General features: G+C 45.2%; 1 protein-coding gene across 1 annotated transcript in view; it reads left to right on the forward strand.

Moving 5' to 3' along the window:
* Positions 1-21,786, forward strand: part of TOGARAM2 (TOG array regulator of axonemal microtubules 2) — a 166,559-nt gene that overhangs the window by 26,731 nt on the left and 118,042 nt on the right. Inside the window, exons 2-5 of the mRNA XM_073628792.1 lie at positions 6,450-6,554; positions 9,143-9,271; positions 9,404-9,628; positions 11,585-11,805. Coding sequence (XP_073484893.1) covers positions 6,530-6,554; positions 9,143-9,271; positions 9,404-9,628; positions 11,585-11,805 — 600 coding nt within the window. The 5' untranslated portion in view covers positions 6,450-6,529. The remainder of the gene's footprint in view (positions 1-6,449; positions 6,555-9,142; positions 9,272-9,403; positions 9,629-11,584; positions 11,806-21,786) is intronic.

A 21,786-nucleotide genomic window follows, 5' to 3' on the forward strand; every position in this document is an offset into this window, starting at 1 on the left:
GGAGGGTTAGTGTTGGGATTACAGGGAGGGTTAGTGTTGGGGTTACAGGGAGGGTTATTGTTGGGGTTATTGGGATTACAGGGGGGGTAAATGTTGGGATTACAGGGAGGGTTAGTGTTGGGATTACAGGGAGGGTTAGTGTTGGGATTACAGGGAGGGTTAGTGTTGGGATTACAGGGAGGGTTGGTGTTAGGGTCACTGAGGGGGTTAGCGTTAGGGTCACTGAGGGGGTTAGTGTTGGGGTCACTGAGGGGGTTAGTGTTGGGGTCACTAAGGGGGTTAGCTTTAGGCTCACTGAGGGGGTTAGTGTTGGGGTCACTGAGGGGGTTAGTGTTAGGGTCACTGAGGGGGTTAGTGTTGGGGTCACTGAGGGGGTTAGTGTTGGGGTCACTGAGGGGGTTAGTGTTAGGCTCACTGAGGGGGTTAGTGTTAGGGTTCTAGGGAGAGTAAATGAAGGCGACTCAGATTGGGGGGCGTGACCCTCATCATTGAAGACTATCATCTGTAAATGTCCAGTTCTGGGACTCGATATATCGCAGGGTCATTGCTTTGTAGGCAGATAATAATCCCTCCTGTACATTTCTTGTACATCGCCCTCTGAGGGTGAGAGGAGTGGAGTGTTGACCCAATATAAGGACGGGGAATACTGAACACACCTTAGCAGCCGGCGCAGTGATGGAAAATTCTTCTCTATCAATGTCACATAACAATCCATCCCTCTGCACAGTGTTTACTGACGCCGTCCAATTAAGTTGGGCCTTTGTTGTGGGGATTGTAGGGGAATTCATGGCCGGCACCGTATACATCCAAAGGTAAATTGATCGCTTGGGAGAGGGGTAACTGTAAGCTGAGAGTGACATGGTTTGCTCATTGATTTATTGAATTGATTTGATTGGTTCATTGAAAGCGGCCAAAGAGTTCAAGGGGAGCGATAAAGCCCTTCATCCCTATATGTGTGTGTGACCTCCGAGAGATGGAAGTCTGTAGGGACTGGAGACGTGATCTGAGTGGGGAGAGCAATCAGGAGAAGAATTGTATCTGGATCAATAATCAATAATCCCACAGAACTCTCTGACACGCACGCTTCCTCTTAGCAGACACTTCCATAGAGTTCTCCTAATTACATTGAAGTGTGTGCGGATCTCCATAGATAATCCTCAGTGCGTACAGATATCATCCATCAAACTTTCACTTTTTAATACTTGGCTGCAAATCCTTTGCAGTCAATTACAGCCTGAAGTCTGGAACACATAGACATCACCAGACGTTGGCTTTCATCCCTGGTGATGCTCTGCCAGGCCTTTACTACAACTGTCTCCAGTTCCTGCTTGTTCTTGGGGCATTTCCCCTTCAGTTTTGTCTTCAGCAAGTGAAATGCATGCTCAATCGGATTCAGGTCAGGTGATTGACTTGGCCATTGCATAACATTCCACTTCTTTCCCTTAAAAAACTCTTTGGTTGCTTTCGCAGTATGCTTCGGGTCACTGTCCATCTGCACTGTGAAGAGCCGTCCAATGAGTTCTGAAGCATTTTGCTGAATATGAGCAGATAATATTGTCCGAAACACTTCAGAATTCATCCTGCTGTTGTTGTCAGCAGTCACATCATCAATAAATACAGGAGAACCAGTTCCATTGGCAGCCATACATGCCCACGCCATGACACTACCACCACCATGCTTCACTGATGAGGTGGTATGCTTTGGATCATGAGCAGTTCCTTTCCTTCTCCATACTCTTCTCTTCCCATCACTCTGGTACAAGTTGATCTTGGTCCCATCTGTCCATAGGATGTTGTTCCAGAACTGTGAAGGATTTTTTAGATCTTGTTTGGCAAACTCTAATCTGGCCTTCCTGTTTTTGAGGCTCACCAAAGGTTTACATCTTGTGGTGAACCCTCTGTATTCACTCTGGTGAAGTCTTCTCTTGATTGTTGACTTTGACACACATACACCTACCTCCTGGAGAGTGTTCTTCATCTGGCAAACTGTTGTGAAGGGTGTTTTCTTCACCAGGGAAAGAATTCTTCGGTCATCCACCACAGTTGTTTTCCGTGGTCTTCCGCGTCTTTTGGTGTTGCTGAGCTCACCGGTGCGTTCTTTCTTTTTAAGGAGGTTCCAAACAGTTGATTTGGCCACACCTAATGTTTTTGCTATCTCTCTGATGGGTTTGTTTAGTTTCTTCAGCCTAATGATGGCTTGCTTCACTGATAGTGACAGCTCTTTGGATCTCATATTGAGAGTTGACAGCAACAGATTCCAAATGCAAATAGCACACTTGAAATAAACTCTGGACCTTTTATCTGCTCCTTGTAAATGGGATAATGAGGGAATAACACACACCTGGCCATGGAACAGCTGAGCAGCCCAATTGTCCCATTACTTTTGGTCCCTTAAAAAGTGGGAGGCACATATACAAACTGTTGTAATTCCTACACCGTTCACCTGATTTGGATGTAAATACCCTCAAATTAAAGCTGAAAGTCTGCAGTTAAAGCACATCTTGTTCTTTTCATTTCAAATCCATTGTGGTGTATAGAGCCAAAAAGATTAGAATTGTGTCCCATGTCCCAATATTTATGGACCTCACTGTATACAGATATAGAGATATACAGATAGACAGATATCAATATTTTATATCGATGTTTCTATTCGCTTCCTGTGACTCCCAGCACAGCAGGGAAGGCGGAGCCAGGACACTGAGCCAACCCAGGGCTCTATTGCAATGCACAGTGCTGTCAGTCTAACACAGTAAGCATGTCTACAGGAGGGAACAACACACAGATGAACTCATCAGCGCGCTTCAAATGACCTCCAACACCACAAGTTTGACATGTATCTACATTCGACATGTCAAATCATTTAATCATTTCTGCATTGTGATTAAATTATTACTAGGCTCCCAACTGTCCCGGATTTCGAGGGACTGTCCCTGATTTGGACCAAAGTCCCTCTTTCCTCCTCATTTGTCCCTCATATTGGTCTGATCTTTATATTTGTAAATAAAATTCACTATTTATCTCCTTTTAAAAAGTGTTTTGCAGTGCTAAACCTTTCATCCAATTTCTAAGTTGTTGCATTTGTACATTTCAAGAGGCAGGATAAAGGAATAGTAATGGTATAAAAAAAAGCACTTGTGGGTTTAACTAATATTTTTTTTGTGTGCAATTCTCCTTTAAGGGGGGCATGGAAGGGGTGTGTCCTATGTCTACATACGTTTGTTAATAGGTGTCCCTCATTCCCATCTCAAAAAGTTGGGCGGTGTGGCCTCCTCCTATTACTCCTGATGTTTGTGAAGACCCCACACATTGACTTCCTGGCATTCTGTGACCCGTAGTCACTATGCCCGGTGAGTAGGCACTGCTGTGTCACACCTTTCACAGAGCCCGCCTTCTGAGGGGAGGGGTTTCAGGAGACGGAGTCAATAAAGGAATCAGCAAGGTACCATGGGATATGTAGTCCTTAAAAATGGAGGAGAAGCTGCAAAGCATTCTGGGAATACCGGAAGTTGTGGGAAGAGACGGCCAGCAGACAGATAGCGCTCACTCCATGAAAGGTTGTTTTCCGGTAATCTTATATTGGATTGTCAGAAATAACTATTGTTTGTATTCTTATTACAATGCTGATGTTATTAAAGGAGAGTGCATGCTGTGCCCGGAAAACGTTGAGGTTTGCAAGTGGTTTACCGGGGTTATGGATGAAGCTGTCAGCTATAACTCTGAAAGTGGTGAGAGCGGCTGATTATCTGCTGGATCGCTTTTAGAAACAGCGGGAGGGGTCATTTCCCCTCCTCCCTCCACTCACCGGGGTTCATCAGGCTGTTTTCACTGGTGCACCAGAGAAACGATCTGATGGTGCGGCCGGGTGGTCACAGAGGCTACTAGAGACCAGATCATCTCTGATCGCCTCTATGGTCTTGGAGGACTGGACGCCATGACGTCATTTCCGGTCTAGGGTGGAAGTAAACTATTTTTTTTTTCAACAGCAAAAGATCAAAATTGTTTATTTTTTATTTTTTTATCTTTTGCTTTTAAAGGTAAAGAAGAGATTTGAGGTCTTATAGACCCCAAATGTCTCCATACAGAGGACCTGTCATCTCTTATTTCTATTACATGAGATCTCCATAAAGAGGACCTGTCATCTCTTATTTCTATTACATGATCTCTCCATAAAGAGGACCTGTCATCTCTTATTTCTATTACATGAGATCTCCATAAAGAGGACCTGTCATCTCTTATTTCTATTACATGAGATCTCCATAAAGAGGACCTGTCATCTCTTATTTCTATTACATGAGATCTCCATAAAGAGGACCTGTCATCTCTTATTTCTATTATATGAGATCTCTCCATAAAAAGGACCTGTCATCTCTTATTTCTATTACATGAGATCTCCATAAAGAGGACCTGTCATCTCTTATTTCTATTATATGAGATCTCTCCATAAAAAGGACCTGTCATCTCTTATTTCTATTACATGAGATCTCCATAAAGAGGACCTGTCATCTCTTATTTCTATTACATGAGATCTCTCCATAAAGAGGACCTGTCATCTCTTATTTCTATTACATGAGATCTCCATAAAGAGGACCTGTCATCTCTTATTTCTATTACATGAGATCCCCATAAAGAGGACCTGTCATCTCTTATTTCTATTACATGAGATCTCCATAAAGAGGACCTGTCATCTCTTATTTCTATTATATGAGATCTCCATAAAGAGGACCTGTCATCTCTTATTTCTATTACATGAGATCTCCATAAAGAGGACCTGTCATCTCTTATTTCTATTACATGAGATCTCTCCATAAAGAGGACCTGTCATCTCTTATTTCTATTACATGAGATCTCTCCATAAAGAGGACCTGTCATCTCTTATTTCTATTACATGAGATCTCTCCATAAAGAGGACCTGTCATCTCTTATTTCTATTACATGAGATCTCCATAAAGAGGACCTGTCATCTCTTATTTCTATTACATGAGATCTCCATAAAGAGGACCTGTCATCTCTTATTTCTATTACATGAGATCTCCATAAAGAGGACCTGTCATCTCTTATTTCTATTACATGAGATCTCTCCATAAAGAGGACCTGTCATCTCTTATTTCTATTACATGAGATCTCCATAAAGAGGACCTGTCATCTCTTATTTCTATTACATGAAATCTCCATAAAGAGGACCTGTCATCTCTTATTTATATTACATGAGATCTCCATAAAGAGGACCTGTCATCTCTTATTTCTATTACAAGGGATGTTTACATTCCTTGTAATAGGAATAAAAGTGCTAAAGAAAAATGTAAAAATAAATCAAATAAGACATTTTTTTTTTTAAATCGCCTCCATCCCTCCGAGCTCACACACAGAATCGAACGCATACGTAAGTCGCACACGCCTATGTAAATGGTGTTCGCACCACAAGCGAGAGCAATAATTCTAGCACTAGACCTCCTCTGTAACTCTAAACTGGCAACCTGTAAAAAAAGTGTCACCTATGGAGATTTTTCAGTACCGTAGTGTGCGCAATTTTAAAGTGTGACATGTTATGTATTTATTTACTCGGCATAACATCATCTTTTATCTGTTACCAATAAATTGGGTTATATATTGTGGTTTTTTTTTTTTGCATTAAAATTCATTAAAGTGTATTTTTTCCAGAAAAAGTGCATTTGAAAAACTGCGCAAATACCATGTGACATAAAAAAATTGCAACGATCACCATTTTATTCCCTAGGGTCTCTGATAAAAATATATATAATGTTTGGGGGTTATAAGTAATTTTCTAGCAAAAAATACTGATTTAAACTTGTAAACAAAAAAGTGCCAGAAAAGGTCAGCAATGATTACCTGTACAGAGGGAAGGATGTAGGCTGCTATTGCTGACCTCTCGTTTTGGAAAAGCTAGTTGCCTGGCTGTCATACTTTTCCAGTTGTTTCAAAGCCTTTGTGACCCAGAACAAGTAAGCAGATTGGAAGTTCAGACTTCACCGGGGGGTTGTTCTGAGTCAGGGACTCCATGGGTTGAAGCCAGTGACAACCAGGAAACTGGCATTTTCAGAACAAAGTCAGTAATCAATACACCTCCCCCTCTCCTTTTGCCATAACATAGAGGGCGGTGTTCTGTAGTCCTCAAAGTAAACTGAGATTAATGTAGCTGATAGCAGTCAGCACAGGCAGAGAACAGGGGAATTTATCGGGTCACATGATTTCTGGAAGGATCAACAGGTAGTTTATGGAACAGAGAGAACAAAATGCTTTCAGTGATGTAAATAACAGACCAAAACGGAGCGAATAAGAGGAGATGATTGTTGGGGTTTATCATACATCGGTATGTTGGGGGTCACTGGTCCCCCCTCTCTGGGCTGTATAGCTTTGTTCTATATACCTGATAATGACTGCTGTGTGTATGATGTCCTGGTGACCCCTCCCCCCATCATTTCCCTTTACAGGAATTTATGGCAGGACACAGTAAAAGGAAGAACTCCGCTGGTGATGTTTGGCTCTGACAGGAAGTCCCACAACCTCCAGAATGACCCACAATGATTATACTGCAGGTAACTAGGTGACTCCAATGTATATAGATGGATGTTTTGCATATATGAGCAAAGTGACTTCTTTGGAGTTGTGTGCTCTGTGTACTGTGTGTGCTCTGTGTACTGTATGTGCTCTGTGTACTGTGTGTGCTCTGTACTCTGTGTACTGAATGTACTCTGTGTATGCTCTGTGTACTATGTGTACTCTGTGTACTGGGTGTGCTCTGTGTACTGTGTGTACTCTGTGTACTGTGTGTACTCTGTGTACTGGGTGTGCTCTGGGTACTATGTGTGCTCTGTGTACTGTGTGTACTCTGTGTACTGGGTGTACTCTGTGTACTATGTGTACTCTGTGTACTGTGTGTACTCTGTGTACTGTGTGTACTCTGTGTACTGGGTGTGCTCTGGGTACTATGTGTGCTCTGTGTACTGTGTGTACTCTGTGTATGCTCTGTGTACTGTGTGTACTCTGTGTACTGTGTGTACTCTGTGTACTTGGTGTGCTCTGGGTACTATGTGTGCTCTGTGTACTGTGTGTACTCTGTGTACTGTGCGTGTACTTTGTGTGCTCTGTGTACTGTATGTACTCTGTGTACTGTATGTACTCTGTGTACTATGTGTGGTCTGTGTACTGGGTGTGCTCTGTGTACTGGGTGTGCTCTGTGTACTGGGTGCTCTCTGTGTACTGGGTGTGCTCTGTGTACTGCGTGTGCTCTGTGTACTGCGTGTGTTCTGTGTACTGGGTGTGTGCTCTGTGTACTGGGTGTGTGCTCTGTGTACTGGGTGTGCTCTGTGTAGTGTGTGTGTGCTCTGTGTACTGGGTGTGCTCTGTGTACTGGGTGCTCTCTGTGTACTAGGTGTGCTCTGTACTGGGTGTGTGCTCTGTGTACTGGGTGTGCTCTGTGTAGTGTGTGTGTGCTCTGTGTACTGGGTGTGCTCTGTGTACTGGGTGCTTTCTGTGTACTAGGTGTGCTCTGTGTACTGTGTGCTCTGTGTACTGTGTGCTCTGTGTACTGGGTGTGCTTTGTGTACTGGGTGTGCTCTGTGTACTGGGTGTGCTCTGTGTACTGTGTGCTCTCTGTGTACTGGGTGCTCTCTGTGTACTGGGTGTGCTCTGTGTACTGTGTGTGCTCTGTGTACTGGGTGTGCTCTGTGTACTGGGTGTGCTTTGTGTAATGTGTGTACTCTGTGTACTGGGTGTGCTCTGTGTACTGGGTGCTCTCTGTGTACTGGGTGCTGTCTGTGTACTGGGTGCTCTCTGTGTACTGTGTATGCTCTGTGTACTGGGTGTGCTGTGTGTACTGGGTGCTCTCTGTGTACTGGGTGTGCTCTGTGTACTGTGTGTGCTCTGTGTACTGTGTGTGCTCTGTGTACTGGGTGTGCTTTGTGTACTGGGTGTACTCTGTGTACTGGGTGTGCTCTGTGTACTGGGTGTGCTCTGTGTACTGGGTGTGCTCTGTGTACTGGGTGCTGTCTGTGTACTGGGTGCTCTCTGTGTACTGTGTTTGCTCTGTGTACTGGGTGTGCTCTGTGTACTGGGTGCTCTCTGTGTACTGGGTGTGCTCTGTGTACTGTGTGTGCTCTGTGTACTGGGTGTGCTTTGTGTACTGGGTGTACTCTGTGTACTGTGTGTGCTCTGTGTACTGTGTGTGCTCTGTGTACTGGGTGTGCTCTGTGTACTGGGTGTGCTCTGTGTACTGTGTGTGCTTTGTGTACTGGGTGTACTCTGTGTACTGTGTGTGCTCTGTGTACTGGGTGTGCTCTGTGTACTGGGTGCTGTCTGTGTACTGGGTGTGCTTTGTGTAATGTGTGTACTCTGTGTACTGTGTGTGCTCTGTGTACTGGGTGTGCTCTGTGTACTGGGTGTGCTTTGTGTACTGGGTGTACTCTGTGTACTGGGTGTGCTCTGTGTACTGGGTGTGCTCTGTGTACTGGGTGCTGTCTGTGTACTGGGTGTGCTTTGTGTAATGTGTGTACTCTGTGTACTGTGTGTGCTCTGTGTAGTGTGTAGGACTTTGGAATCCAGTAGTCTTGCCATCCTCCCCATGATGGCTGCCATGGAGCCCATAGCAGGAGACCATTAATCTTCAATGGACTGCTGCCAGCCTGAAGAAATGACATAGTGCCATCGTTTGGTTGGAGGATTTACTGCAGCCTCCACCTGTCTACAATGTGTTCTGTAAATCATTTAGGTCAGGTATTCTCCACCAGAATTCCATGGAAATCTATGGTTCCTCCCGACATTGCTAGGGGTTTCTTGAGCTGTTGCTGGTTGACTTTCTAGCTGATGGTGCCCACATAGATCCAGGTCTGATGCCATTTGGCAGAGCCAACAAACACCAAGACACCAATGTTGGTTGAAGCTGTCTGTAAGGGTGGCATTCTGAGCACCATTGTATGGGGGACATTGTTCCCACTGACCACCAATTCATTCATTTTAGCATGGGTTCCCTCAGATCTAATAAATTGTTTCAAGGGTGCCTCTGGGGTAAAAATGTTGAAAAGGCTGACTTAGGTGAACAGGGTGGGGCTTTCAGTGGGATTTTTGTATATTGCTGACTAATAGGACTTTGTTTCTAAGCTAACGTTATGTTTATTCCCTACGCCAGCCAAGTTTAGAGCCCCCATTGCTGTGTACTGCGGCAGCGTTCCCAAGATGAAACCTGGATTTGCGTCTCTACGCAATGGGGATTCCAACCTGCAGCTGTACGGAAACCGCTGGGCTGGAGCTGACCCAGGTCTGTACAATGATCAGGAGATATGTGGATCTGGAGTTTTAACGCTACATTGTTTTATAGTCTTCAGATTCCACCAAGCAGGGTTACATAATGGAACACAAAGGTTCACTGAACTTTCTTTATGGTCTCCAGCTGCTCTACAGCCCTCCTTGAGCCTCCAGATGAAGAGGTCCTACTTGTGGGGTGGGGATGACCTTCAGACAGACATCCTGCCTCCACCGCTGGACTTGGAGGGAAATAGTGACCCCCTTTTTAAGAACCAGAGGCATAAGGAGGTGGACAGCGCCACCCTGGAGACAGCCCGGCTGAAGGACAAACTGAAACGGAAGATGTCTGAAAGCTACAGTGCCAGAGGAGGTAAGACCAACCAATACCCTGAAATAATGAAAATTTGGGGGCACACAGCTGAATCCTAAAAGGAGACCTGTACTGAGAGGTGAGAATGCTAGGTGCCTGGCTGTCTGAGGGAACTAGGCACCATCCCAGGAGAAGCATGCATATTAGAAAGTCAAAGCCAAGTTAAAACTCCTGGTCAGCAGACTTCTTCAGGGTTGACTTGTCAGAATATTGAAGGACAATGGACCAGATTGATGGCCAGCATTTTCCAAGGAGAGGTCAGGAATTTAGCAATGGCCTTCTCCTTATACTTCTAGTACAGGTCTCCTTATCCACTTGTCTGCCAGCGCTGTTTATAGGGATTTTAAACGCAGCCGGGGCTCTGCTTACAAATGTCGTCTGATTGGTTGGCTTTCTGGTGGAAGCAGCCTGGTCACTTCCACTATATAACCCCCCCAAGTACCTCTCCCCAACCCGCCTACCCCCATCATATCACCTAGGCTCCGCTACTGCTCCTGTGGGCTTGGAGTACAATGGGCAATGGAAGGGCAAGGAAGACTTCTTTAGGGTTGTCAAAATATTGAAGGGCAAGGAGAGGTCAGCAATGGTCTTCTTCTTATACCTACATTCAGGTCTCCTTATCCACTTGTCTACCAGTGCCGTTTAAAAACTTGGCTGGTAATAAGGGGGTCTAAACGGTGGGGCTCTGCCTACATCTGTCATCTGATTGTTGGCTTTCTGGTGGAAGCAGCCTGGTCACTTCCACTATATACCTCCCCCCAAGTACCACTCCCCAACCCGATTACCCCCACCATATAGCCAAGGCTTCTGCTCTTTTGGGCATGGTGGGTTTTGGCTGGTGGAATAGAGAGATGTCTCCCCCGGTGAGTTAACCTGGAAGTGACAAGTTCAGGCTGGGAAAGAAGCTGATCAAGCACAATCTGCACTTGATCAGCTTCAGTTCAGCTTCAGCTCCAACCCGCTACTAGCAAGGTGGACCTAATAAAGGGGGTCCAACCTACTACTAGCAAGGGGGACCTAATAAAGGGGGTCCAACCCACTACTAGCAAGGTGGACTTAATAAAGGGGGTCCAACCCGCTACTAGCAAGGGGGACCTAATAAAGGGGGTCCAACCTGCTACTAGCAAGGTGGACCTAATAAAGGGGGTCCAACCCGCTACTAGCAAGGGGGACCTAATAAAGGGGGTCCAACCCGCTACTAGTAAGGGGGACCTAATAAAGGGGGTCCAACCCGCTACTAGTAAGGGGGACCTAATAAAGGTGGTCCAACTCGCTACTAGCAAGGGGGACCTAATAAAGGGCGTCCAACCCGCTACTAGCAAGGGGGTCCTAATAAAGGGCGTCCAACCCGCTACTAGCAAGGGGGTCCTAATAAAGGGGGTCCAACCTGCTACTAGCAAGGGGGACCTAATAAAGGTGGTCCAACCCGCTACTAGTAAGGGGGACCTAATAAAGGGGGTCCAACCCGCTAATAGTAAGGGGGACCTAATAAAGGGGGTCCAACCCGCTACTAGTAAGGGGGACCTAATAAAGGTGGTCCAACCTGCTATTAGCAAGGGGGACCTAATAAAGGGTGTCCAACCCGCTACTAGCAAGGGGGTCCTAATAAAGGGGGTCCAACCAACTGCTAGCAAGGTGGACCTAATAATGGGGTTCCAACCTGCTGCTAGCAAGGGGGACCTAATAAAGGGGGTTCAACCCGCTACTAGCAAGGTGGACCTAATAAAAGGGGTCCAACCCGCTACTAGCAAGGAGGACCTAATAAAGTGTTTGGGGGTTATAACTAATCTTCAGGCATAAAATGTGCATTTTAATAGAAAAAAAGCCTCTGGTATAAACGTGGTTAAAGTACTAATTATTAGCGGTTCAATGCCCGAATCTCCTTTTTAGATATTATCTTCAGTATGTAGAATGTTACAAAGAGGTGTAAATTGTTTCTGGTTGTTACCATGACAGCGCCGACTGAGTTCATGAACTCTGTGAACACGCCTCTCAAACCCGCCGTTCCGAGGAGCGCCTCGCAGCGGTTGATGACCGTCACAAAGCCTGTACCTCCCATCCAGAGGAGTCCGACACCTCGCCTGGGGACCCCGGAGGAGGACAGCGTGCCGAGGAATGCCCTGGAGAACGGGGACCGCGTGGGAGGACAGACGGAGAAAACCTCGGCGATTACAGAGGTAGGATGGCAATGGCGGCACCAAACCCCAAATGACAACCCAGAAATCTGTCCTGAACATAAAAAATATCATTTCAACCAATTTGTATGTTTCGATCGATTAGGGAAGGGTGAGGACATCTATTACGTCTTTTGATGTGTCCCAATGGGGGTCACCAAAGAAATTTGTGTTTTATAAAGTTTCCTCGAACTCGAGGCAATACTACATAGTGCTTGTATAACAGAGGAGATGCAGTACCGTACTGACAGCCAGGTGGCGACCTCGAGGCCATAATACATAGTGCTTGTATTATAGGGGCTGTAGTACCGCACTGTGGCCGCCAGGTGGCGAATTTGAGACAATTCTACATAGTCCTTGTATAACAGAGGAGATGCAGTAACGCACTGTGACCGCCAGGTGGCGACCTCGAGGCAATAATACATAGTGCTTGTATTATAGGGGCAGCAGTACCGCACTATGGCCACCAGGTGGAGACCTCGAGGCAGTAATACATGGTCCTTGTATTACACAGGAGATGCAGTACCGCACTGTGGCCGCCAGGTGGAGACCTCGAGGCAATAATACATAGTGCTTGTATTATAGGGGCTGTAGTACTGCACTATGGCCACCAGGTGGAGACCTCGAGGCACTAATACTTAGTCCTTGTATAACACAGGAGATGCAGTACCGTACTGTGACCGCCAGGTGGCGACCTCGAGGCAATTATACATAGTGCTTGTATTATAGGGGCTGTAGTACCGCACAGTGACCGCCAGGTGGAGACCTCGAGGCAATTATACATAGTGCTTGTATTATAGGGGCTGTAGTACCGCACTGTGGCCGCCAAGTGGAGACCTCGAAGCAATAATACATATGGTCCTTGTATAACACAGGAGATGCAGTACCGCACCGTGACCGCCAGGTGGCGACCTCGAGGCATATAATACATAGTGCTTGCATTACAGAAGGGCTGCAGAACCGCACTGTGGCCGCCAGGTGGAGACCTCGAGGCAAATAATACATAGTGCTTGTATTATAGGGGCTGTAGTACTGCACTATGGCCACCAGGTGGAGACCTCGAGGCACTAATACTTAGTCCTTGTATAACACAGGAGATGCAGTACCGCACAGTGGCCGCCAGGTGGCAAATTTGAGACAATTCTACATTGTCCTTGTATAACAGAGGAGATGCAGTACCGCACTGTGACCGCCAGGAGGCGACCTCGAGGCAATAATACATAGTGCTTGTATTATAGGGGCTGTAGTACTGCACTGTGGCCACCAGGTGGAGACCTCGAGGCACTAATACTTAGTCCTTGTATTACACAGGAGATGCAGTGCCGCACTGTGGCCGCCAGGTGGAGACCTCGAGGCAATAATACATAGTGCTTGTATTATAGGGGCTGTAGTACCGCACTGTGACCGGCAGGTGGCGACCTCGAGGCAATTATACATAGTGCTTGTATTATAGGGGCTGTAGTACTGCACTGTGGCCGCCAGGTGGCGAACTCGAGGCAATAATACATATGGTCCTTGTATAACACAGGAGATGCAGTCCTGCACCGTGACCGCCAGGTGGCGACCTCGAGGCAAATAATACATAGTGCTTGCATTACAGAAGGGCTGCAGAACCGCACTGTGGCCACGAGGTGGCGCCCTTCCGGCAATAATACATAGTGCTTGTATTATAGGGGCTGTAGTACCGCACTGTGACCGCCAGGTGGCGAATTTGAGACAATTCTACATAGTGCTTGTATAACAGAGGAGATGCAGTACCGCACTGTGGCCGCCAGGTGGCGACCTCGAGGCAATTATACGTAGTGCTTGTATAACACAGGAGATGCAGTACCGCACCTTGACCGCCAGGTGGCGACCTCGAGGCAATTATACGTAGTGCTTGTATTATAGGGGCTGTAGTACCGCACTGTGGCCGCCAGGTGGAGACCTCGAGGCAATTATACATAGTGCTTGTATTATAGGGGCTGCAGTACCGCACTGTGGCCACGAGGTGGCGTCCTTCCGGTAATAATACCTAGTGCTTGTATTATAAGGGGCAGCAGTACCGCACTGTGACCGCCAGGTGGCGACCTCGAGGCAATTATACATAGTGCTTGTATTATAGGGGCTGCAGTACCGCACTGTGACCGCCAGGTGGTGACCTCGAGGCAATAATACATAGTGCGTGCGTCACAGAAGGGCTGCAGTACCGCACTGTGGCCACGAGGTGGCGACCTTCCGGCAATAATACATAGTGCTTGTATTATAGGGGCAGCAGTACCGCACTATGGCCACCAGGTGGAGACCTCGAGGCAATAATACATGGTCCTTGTATTACACAGGGGATGCAGTACCGCACTGTGGCCGCCAGGTGGCGAACTCGAGGCAATACTACATAGTGCTTGTATAACAGAGGAGATGCAGTACCGTACTGTGACGGCCAGGTGGCGACCTCGAGGCCATAATACATAGTGCTTGGATTATAGGGGCTGTAGTACCGCACTGTGGCCGCCAGGTGGCGAATTTGAGACAATTCTACATAGTCATTGTATAACAGAGGAGATGCAGTACCGCACTGTGACCGCCAGGTGGCGACCTCGAGGCAATAAAACATAGTCCTTGAATATCACAGGAGATGCAGTACCGCACTGTGACCGCCAGGTGGCGACCTCGAGGCAATAATACATAGTGCTTGTATTATAGGGACTGTAGTACCGCACAGTGGCCGCCAGGTGGCGACCTCGAGGCAATAAAACATAGTCCTTGTATAACACAGGAGATGCAGTACCGCACTGTGACCGCCAGGTGGCGACCTCGAGGCAATAATACATAGTGCTTGCATTACAGAAGGGCTACAGTACCGCACTGTGGCCACGAGGTGGCGCCCTTCCGGCAATAACACATAGTGCTTGTATTATAGGGGCTGTAGTACCGCACTGTGGCCGACAGGTGGAGACCTCGAGGCAATAATACTTAGTCCTTGTATAACAGAGGAGATGCAGTACCGCACTGTGACCGCCAGGTGGCGACCTCGAGGCAATAATACATAGTGCCTGTATTATAGGGGCTGTAGTACCGCACAGTGGCCGCCAGGTGGCGACATCGAAGCAATAAAACATAGTCCTTGTATTTCACAGGGGATGCAGTACCGCATTGTGGCCACCAGGTGGCGACCTCGAGGCAATAATACATAGTCCTTGTATAACACAGGGGGTATTACAGAGGGGCTGCAGTACCGCACTGTGGCCACCAGGGGGCGCCCTATTATTTACATGGCAGCCATTTTGCCATAGGCCAACAGATAGTATACATGGGCCATTTTGTTGTGGTTAAGATGTGATTTGTCTCTACTTCTGTAGATTGATGTATAGCAGCCATGTTTTTTGGTTAGAAGCATTTCAATATACCTGAATATACTCGTGTTTATCTCTAATGTGCCACATAAAGATGAATCGTGGACTATAAATAAATAATAAAACGGGAGGTATATACCAAGTCAAACAAGACTATCTATATAGATATAAGGTATCTCCTGTCTGTCTGGGGGGAGGGGTAATTGTTAGTGCTGGCTTTGGGCAGTGTGAAAGAGAGTGTAACACACTCTTGGCTTACAGAACTGCAACCCCATAGTCAGGTCTAAATAATGTGTACGGGTTTCAGGAGGTCTGAAACCCGAACAAATGATTCCAAACCCAAACTGTCCAGGTGATTCGGACAGGTGGCAACCCTAGTTGTATGGGAGCCGTTCTCCCAGCGATCGTAGGAGGAAGAGGGATGAGAGCCGCCGCCTGGTTGATCAGAGCACGGGGAACATAACCGCTTTAATTTCAATCGCTGTGTGTTCCCCGTGGCGTGCCATCATATACAACCCCTCCTCTTTGTCCGGGCACTTTAATAGACAGATCACCCGTCCAATCCTGGGAGGGGCTGTATATGACGGAGCATGGGGGGGAACACACATGGATTTATTTTGTTCCCCACGCTCTGATCAACCAGGCGGTGGTGGCAGCTCTCATCTCTTTTCCCCTGCACAGGTAGGCTGCATTAGTGACACAGGCTGCACTGGCGGACACAGGCTGCACTGGCGGACACAGGCTGCACTGGCCGACACAGGCTGCACTGGGGACACAGGCTGCACTGGGGACACAGGCTGCACTGGGGACAAAGGCTACACTGGGGACAAAGGCTACACTGGGAACACAGGCTGCACTTGGAACACAGGCTGCACTGGCAGACACAGGCTGCACTGGGGACACAGGCTGCACTGGGGACACAGGCTGCACTGGGGACACAGGCTGCACTGGGGACACAGGCTACACTGGGAACACAGGCTGCACTGGGGACACAGGCTGCACTGGCGGACACAGGCTGCACTGGCGGACACAGGCTGTACTGGGGACACAGGCTGCACTGGCAGACACAGGCTGCACTGGCAGACACAGACTGCACTGGGGACACAGGCTGCACTGGCGGACACAGGCTGCACTAGTGGACACAGGCTGCACTGGTGGACACAGGCTGCACTGGGGACACAGGCTGCACTGGCAGACACAGGCTGCACTGGGGACACAGGCTGCACGGCAGACACAGGCTGCACTGGCGGACATAGGCTGCACTGGGGACACATGCTGCACGGCAGACACAGGTTGTACTGGGGACACAGGTTGTACTGGGGACACAGGCTGCACTAGCGGACACAGGCTGCACTGGCGGACACAGGCTGCACTGGCAGACACAGGCTGCACTGGGGACACAGGCTGCACTGGCGGACACAGGCTGCACTGGGGACACAGGCTGCACTGGGGACACAGGCTACACTGGGAACACAGGCTGCACTGGCGGACATAGGCTGTACTGGAGACACAGGCTGTACTGGGAACACAGGCTGCACTGGCAGACACAGGCTGCACTGGGGACACAGGCTGCACTGGCGGACAAAGGCTGCACTGGTGGACACAGGCTGCACTGGTGGACACAGGCTGCACTGGCGGACACAGGCTGCACTGGGGACACAGGCTACACTGAGAACACAGGCTGCACTGGCGGACACAGGCTGCACTGGCGGACACAGGCTGCACTGGGGACACAGGCTACACTGGGGACACAGGCTGCACTGGGAACACAGGCTGCACTGGCAGACACAGGCTGCACTGGCAGACACAGGCTGCACTGGGGACACAGGCTGCACTGGTGGACACAGGCTGCACTGGTGGACACAGGCTGCACTGGGGACACAGGCTGCACTGGCGGACATAGGCTGCACGGCAGACACAGGTTGTACTGGGGACACAGGCTGCACTGGCAGACACAGGTTGTACTGGGGACACAGGCTGCACTGGCGGACATAGGCTGCACGGCAGACACAGGTTGTACTGGGAACACAGGCTGCACTGGGAACACAGGCTGCACTGGCAGACATAGGCTGCACTGGTGGACAAGAATACAAGAAGGTGTAAGGCCATATACACTGATATCAGGTACGATCTATAGAGGAATATAAGATAAGGTGTAAGGCCATATACACTGATATCAGATACGATCTATAGAGGAATATAAGATAAGGTGTAAGGCCATATACACTGATATCAGGTACGATCTATAGAGGAATATAAGATAAGGTGTAAGGCCATATACACTGATATCAGATACAATCTATAGAGGAATATAAGAAGGTGTAAGGCCATATACACTGATATCAGATACGATCTATAGAGGAATATAAGAAGGTGTAAGGCCATATACACTGATATCAGATACGATCTATAGAGGAATATAAGAAGGTGTAAGGCCATATACACTGATATCAGATACGATCTGTAGAGGAATATAAGAGAAGGTGTAAGGCCATATACACTGATATCAGATACGATCTATAGAGGAATATAAGATAAGGTGTAAGGCCATATACACTAATATCAGGTACGATCTATAGAGGAATATAAGATAAGGTGTAAGGCCATATACACTGATATCAGATACGATCTATAGAGGAATATAAGATAAGGTGTAAGGCCATATACACTGATATCAGATACGATCTATAGAGGAATATAAGATAAGGTGTAAGGCCATATACACTGATATCAGATACGATCTATAGAGGAATATAAGATAAGATGTAAGGCCATATACACTGATATCAGATACGATCTATAGAGGAATATAATATAAGGTGTAAGGCCATATACACTGATATCAGGTACGATCTATAGAATATAAGATAAGGTGTAAGACCATATACACTGATATCAAATACGATCTATAGAGGAATATAAGATAACGTGTAAGGCCATATACACTGATATCAGATACGATCTATAGAGGAATATAAGATAAGATGTAAGGCCATATACACTGATATCAGATACGATCTATAGAATATAAGATAAGGTGTAAGGCCATATACACTGATATCAGATACGATCTATAGAGGAATATAAGATAACGTGTAAGGCCATATACACTGATATCAGATACGATCTATAGAGGAATATAAGATAAGGTGTAAGGCCATATACACTGATATCAGATACGATCTATAGAGGAATATAAGATAACGTGTAAGGCCATATACACTGATATCAGATACGATCTATAGAGGAATATAAGATAAGATGTAAGGCCATATACACTGATATCAGATACGATCTATAGAGGAATATAATATAAGGTGTAAGGCCATATACACTGATATCAAATACGATCTATAGAGGAATATAAGATAAGGTGTAAGGCCATATACACTGATATCAGGTACGATCTATAGAGGAATACAAGAAGGTGTAAGGCCATTTACACTGATATCAGATACGATCTATAGAGGAATATAAGATAAGGTGTGCCATATACACTGATATCAGGTACGATCTATAGAGGAATATAAGAAGGTGTAAGGCCATATACACTGATATCAGGTACGATCTGTAGAGGTATATAAGATAAGGTGTAAGGCCATATACATTGATATCAGATATGATCTATAGAGGAATATAAGATAAGGTGTAAGGTCATATACACTGATATCAGATATGATCTATAGAGGAATATAAGATAAGGTGTAAGGTCATATACACTGATATCAGATACGATCTATAGAGGAATATAAGATAAGGTGTAAGGTCATATACACTGATATCAGGTACGATCTATAGAGGAATATAAGATAAGGTTTAAGGCCATATACACTGATATCAGATACGATCTATAGAGGAATATAAGATAAGGTTTAAGGCCATATACACTGATATCAGATACGATCTATAGAGGAATATAAGATAAGGTGTAAGGCCATATACACTGATATCAGATACGATCTATAGAGGAATATAAGATAAGGTGTAAGGCCATATACACTGATATCAGATACGATCTATAGAGGAATATAAGATAAGGTGTAATGCCATATACACTGATATCAGGTACGATCTATAGAGGAATATAAGATAAGGTGTAAGGCCATATACACTGATATCAGATACGATCTATAGAGGAATATAAGATAAGGTATAAGGCCATATACACTGATATCAGGTACGATCTATAGAGGAATATAAGATAAGGTGTAAGGCCATATACACTGATATCAGGTACGATCTATAGTGGAATATAAGATAAGGTATAAGGTCATATACACTGATATCAGATACGATCTATAGAGGAATATAAGATAAGGTGTAAGGCCATATACACTGATATCAGATACGATCTATAGAATATAAGAAGGTGTAAGGCCATATACACTGATATCAGATACGATCTATAGAGGAATATAAGAGAAGGTATAAGGTCATATACACTGATATCAGATACGATATATAGAGGAATATAAGAAGGTGTAAGGCCATATACACTGATATCAGATAGATCTATAGAGGAATATAAGAAGGTGTAAGGCCATATACACTGATATCAGATAGATCTATAGAGGAATATAAGAAGGTGTAAGGCCATATACACTGATATCAGATAGATCTATAGAGGAATATAAGATAAGGTGTAAGGCCATATACACTGATATCAGGTACGATCTATAGAGGAATATAAGAAGGTGTAAGGCCATATACACTGATATCAGATAGATCTATAGAGGAATATAAGAAGGTGTAAGGCCATATACACTGATATCAGATAGATCTATAGAGGAATATAAGAAGGTGTAAGGCCATATACACTGATATCAGATAGATCTATAGAGGAATATAAGAAGGTGTAAGGCCATATACACTGATATCAGATAGATCTATAGAGGAATATAAGAAGGTGTAAGGCCATATACACTGATATCAGATAGATCTATAGAGGAATATAAGATAAGGTGTAAGGCCATATACACTGATATCAGGTACGATCTATAGAGGAATAAAAGATAAGGTGTATGGCCAGATACACTGATATCAGATACGATCTATAGAGGAATATAAGAAGGTGTAAGGCCATATACACTGATATCAGATACGATCTATAGAGGAATATAAGAAGGTGTAAGGCCATATACACTGATATCAGATACGATCTATAGAGGAATATAAGATAAGGTGTAAGGCCATATACACTGATATCAGATAGATCTATAGAGGAATATAAGAAGGTGTAAGGCCATATACACTGATATCAGGTACGATCTACAGAGGAATATAAGATAAGGTGTAAGGCCATATACACTGATATCAGGTACGATCTATAGAGGAATAAAAGATAAGGTGTATGGCCAGATACACTGATATCAGATACGATCTATAGAGGAATATAAGAAGGTGTAAGGCCATATACACTGATATCAGATACGATCTATAGAGGAATATAAGATAAGGTGTAAGGCCATATACACTGATATCAGATACGATCTATAGAGGAATATAAGAAGGTGTAAGGCCATATACACTGATATCAGATACGATCTATAGAGGAATATAAGAAGGTGTAAGGCCATATACACTGATATCAGGTACGATCTATAGAGGAATATAAGAGAAGGTGTAAGGCCATATACACTGATATCAGGTACGATCTGTAGAGGAATATAAGAGAAGGTGTAAGGCCATATACACTGATATCAGATACGATCTATAGAGGAATATAAGATAAGGTGTAAGGCCATATACACTGATATCAGGTACGATCTATAGAGGAATATAAGAAGGTGTAAGGCCATATACACTGATATCAGATACGATCTATAGAGGAATATAAGACAAGGTGTAAGGCCATATACACTGATATCAGATACGATCTATAGAGGAATATAAGAAGGTGTAAGGCCATATACACTGATATCAGGTACGATCTATAGAGGAATATAAGATAAGGTGTAAGGCCATATACACTGATATCAGATCCGATCTATAGAGGAATATAATAAGGTGTAAGGCCATATACACTGATATCAGATACGATCTATAGAGGAATATAAGATAAGGTGTAAGGCCATATACACTGATATCAGGTACGATCTATAGAGGAATATAAGAAGGTATAAGGCCATATACACTGATATCAGATACGATCTATAGAAGAATATAAGAAGGTGTAAGGTCATATACACTGATATCAGATACGATCTATAGAGGAATATAAGATAAGGTGTAAGGCCATATACACTGATATCAGATACGATCTATAGAGGAATATAAGAAGGTGTAAGGCCATATACACTGATATCAGATACGATCTATAGAGGAATATAAGAAGGTGTAAGGCCATATACACTGATATCAGGTACGATCTATAGAGGAATATAAGAAGGTGTAAGGCCATATACACTGATATCAGGTACGATCTATAGAATATAAGATAAGGTGTAAGGCCATATACACTGATATCAGATACGATCTATAGAAGAATATAAGAAGGTGTAAGGCCATATACACTGATATCAGGTACGATCTATAGAATATAAGATAAGGTGTAAGGCCATATACACTGATATCAGATACGATCTATAGAGGAATATAAGAAGGTGTAAGGCCATATACACTGATATTAGATACGATCTATAGAGGAATATAA

This window comes from Aquarana catesbeiana, linkage group LG04 (assembly GCF_042186555.1).
Source record: "Aquarana catesbeiana isolate 2022-GZ linkage group LG04, ASM4218655v1, whole genome shotgun sequence".
Classification (NCBI taxonomy): domain Eukaryota; kingdom Metazoa; phylum Chordata; class Amphibia; order Anura; family Ranidae; genus Aquarana; species Aquarana catesbeiana.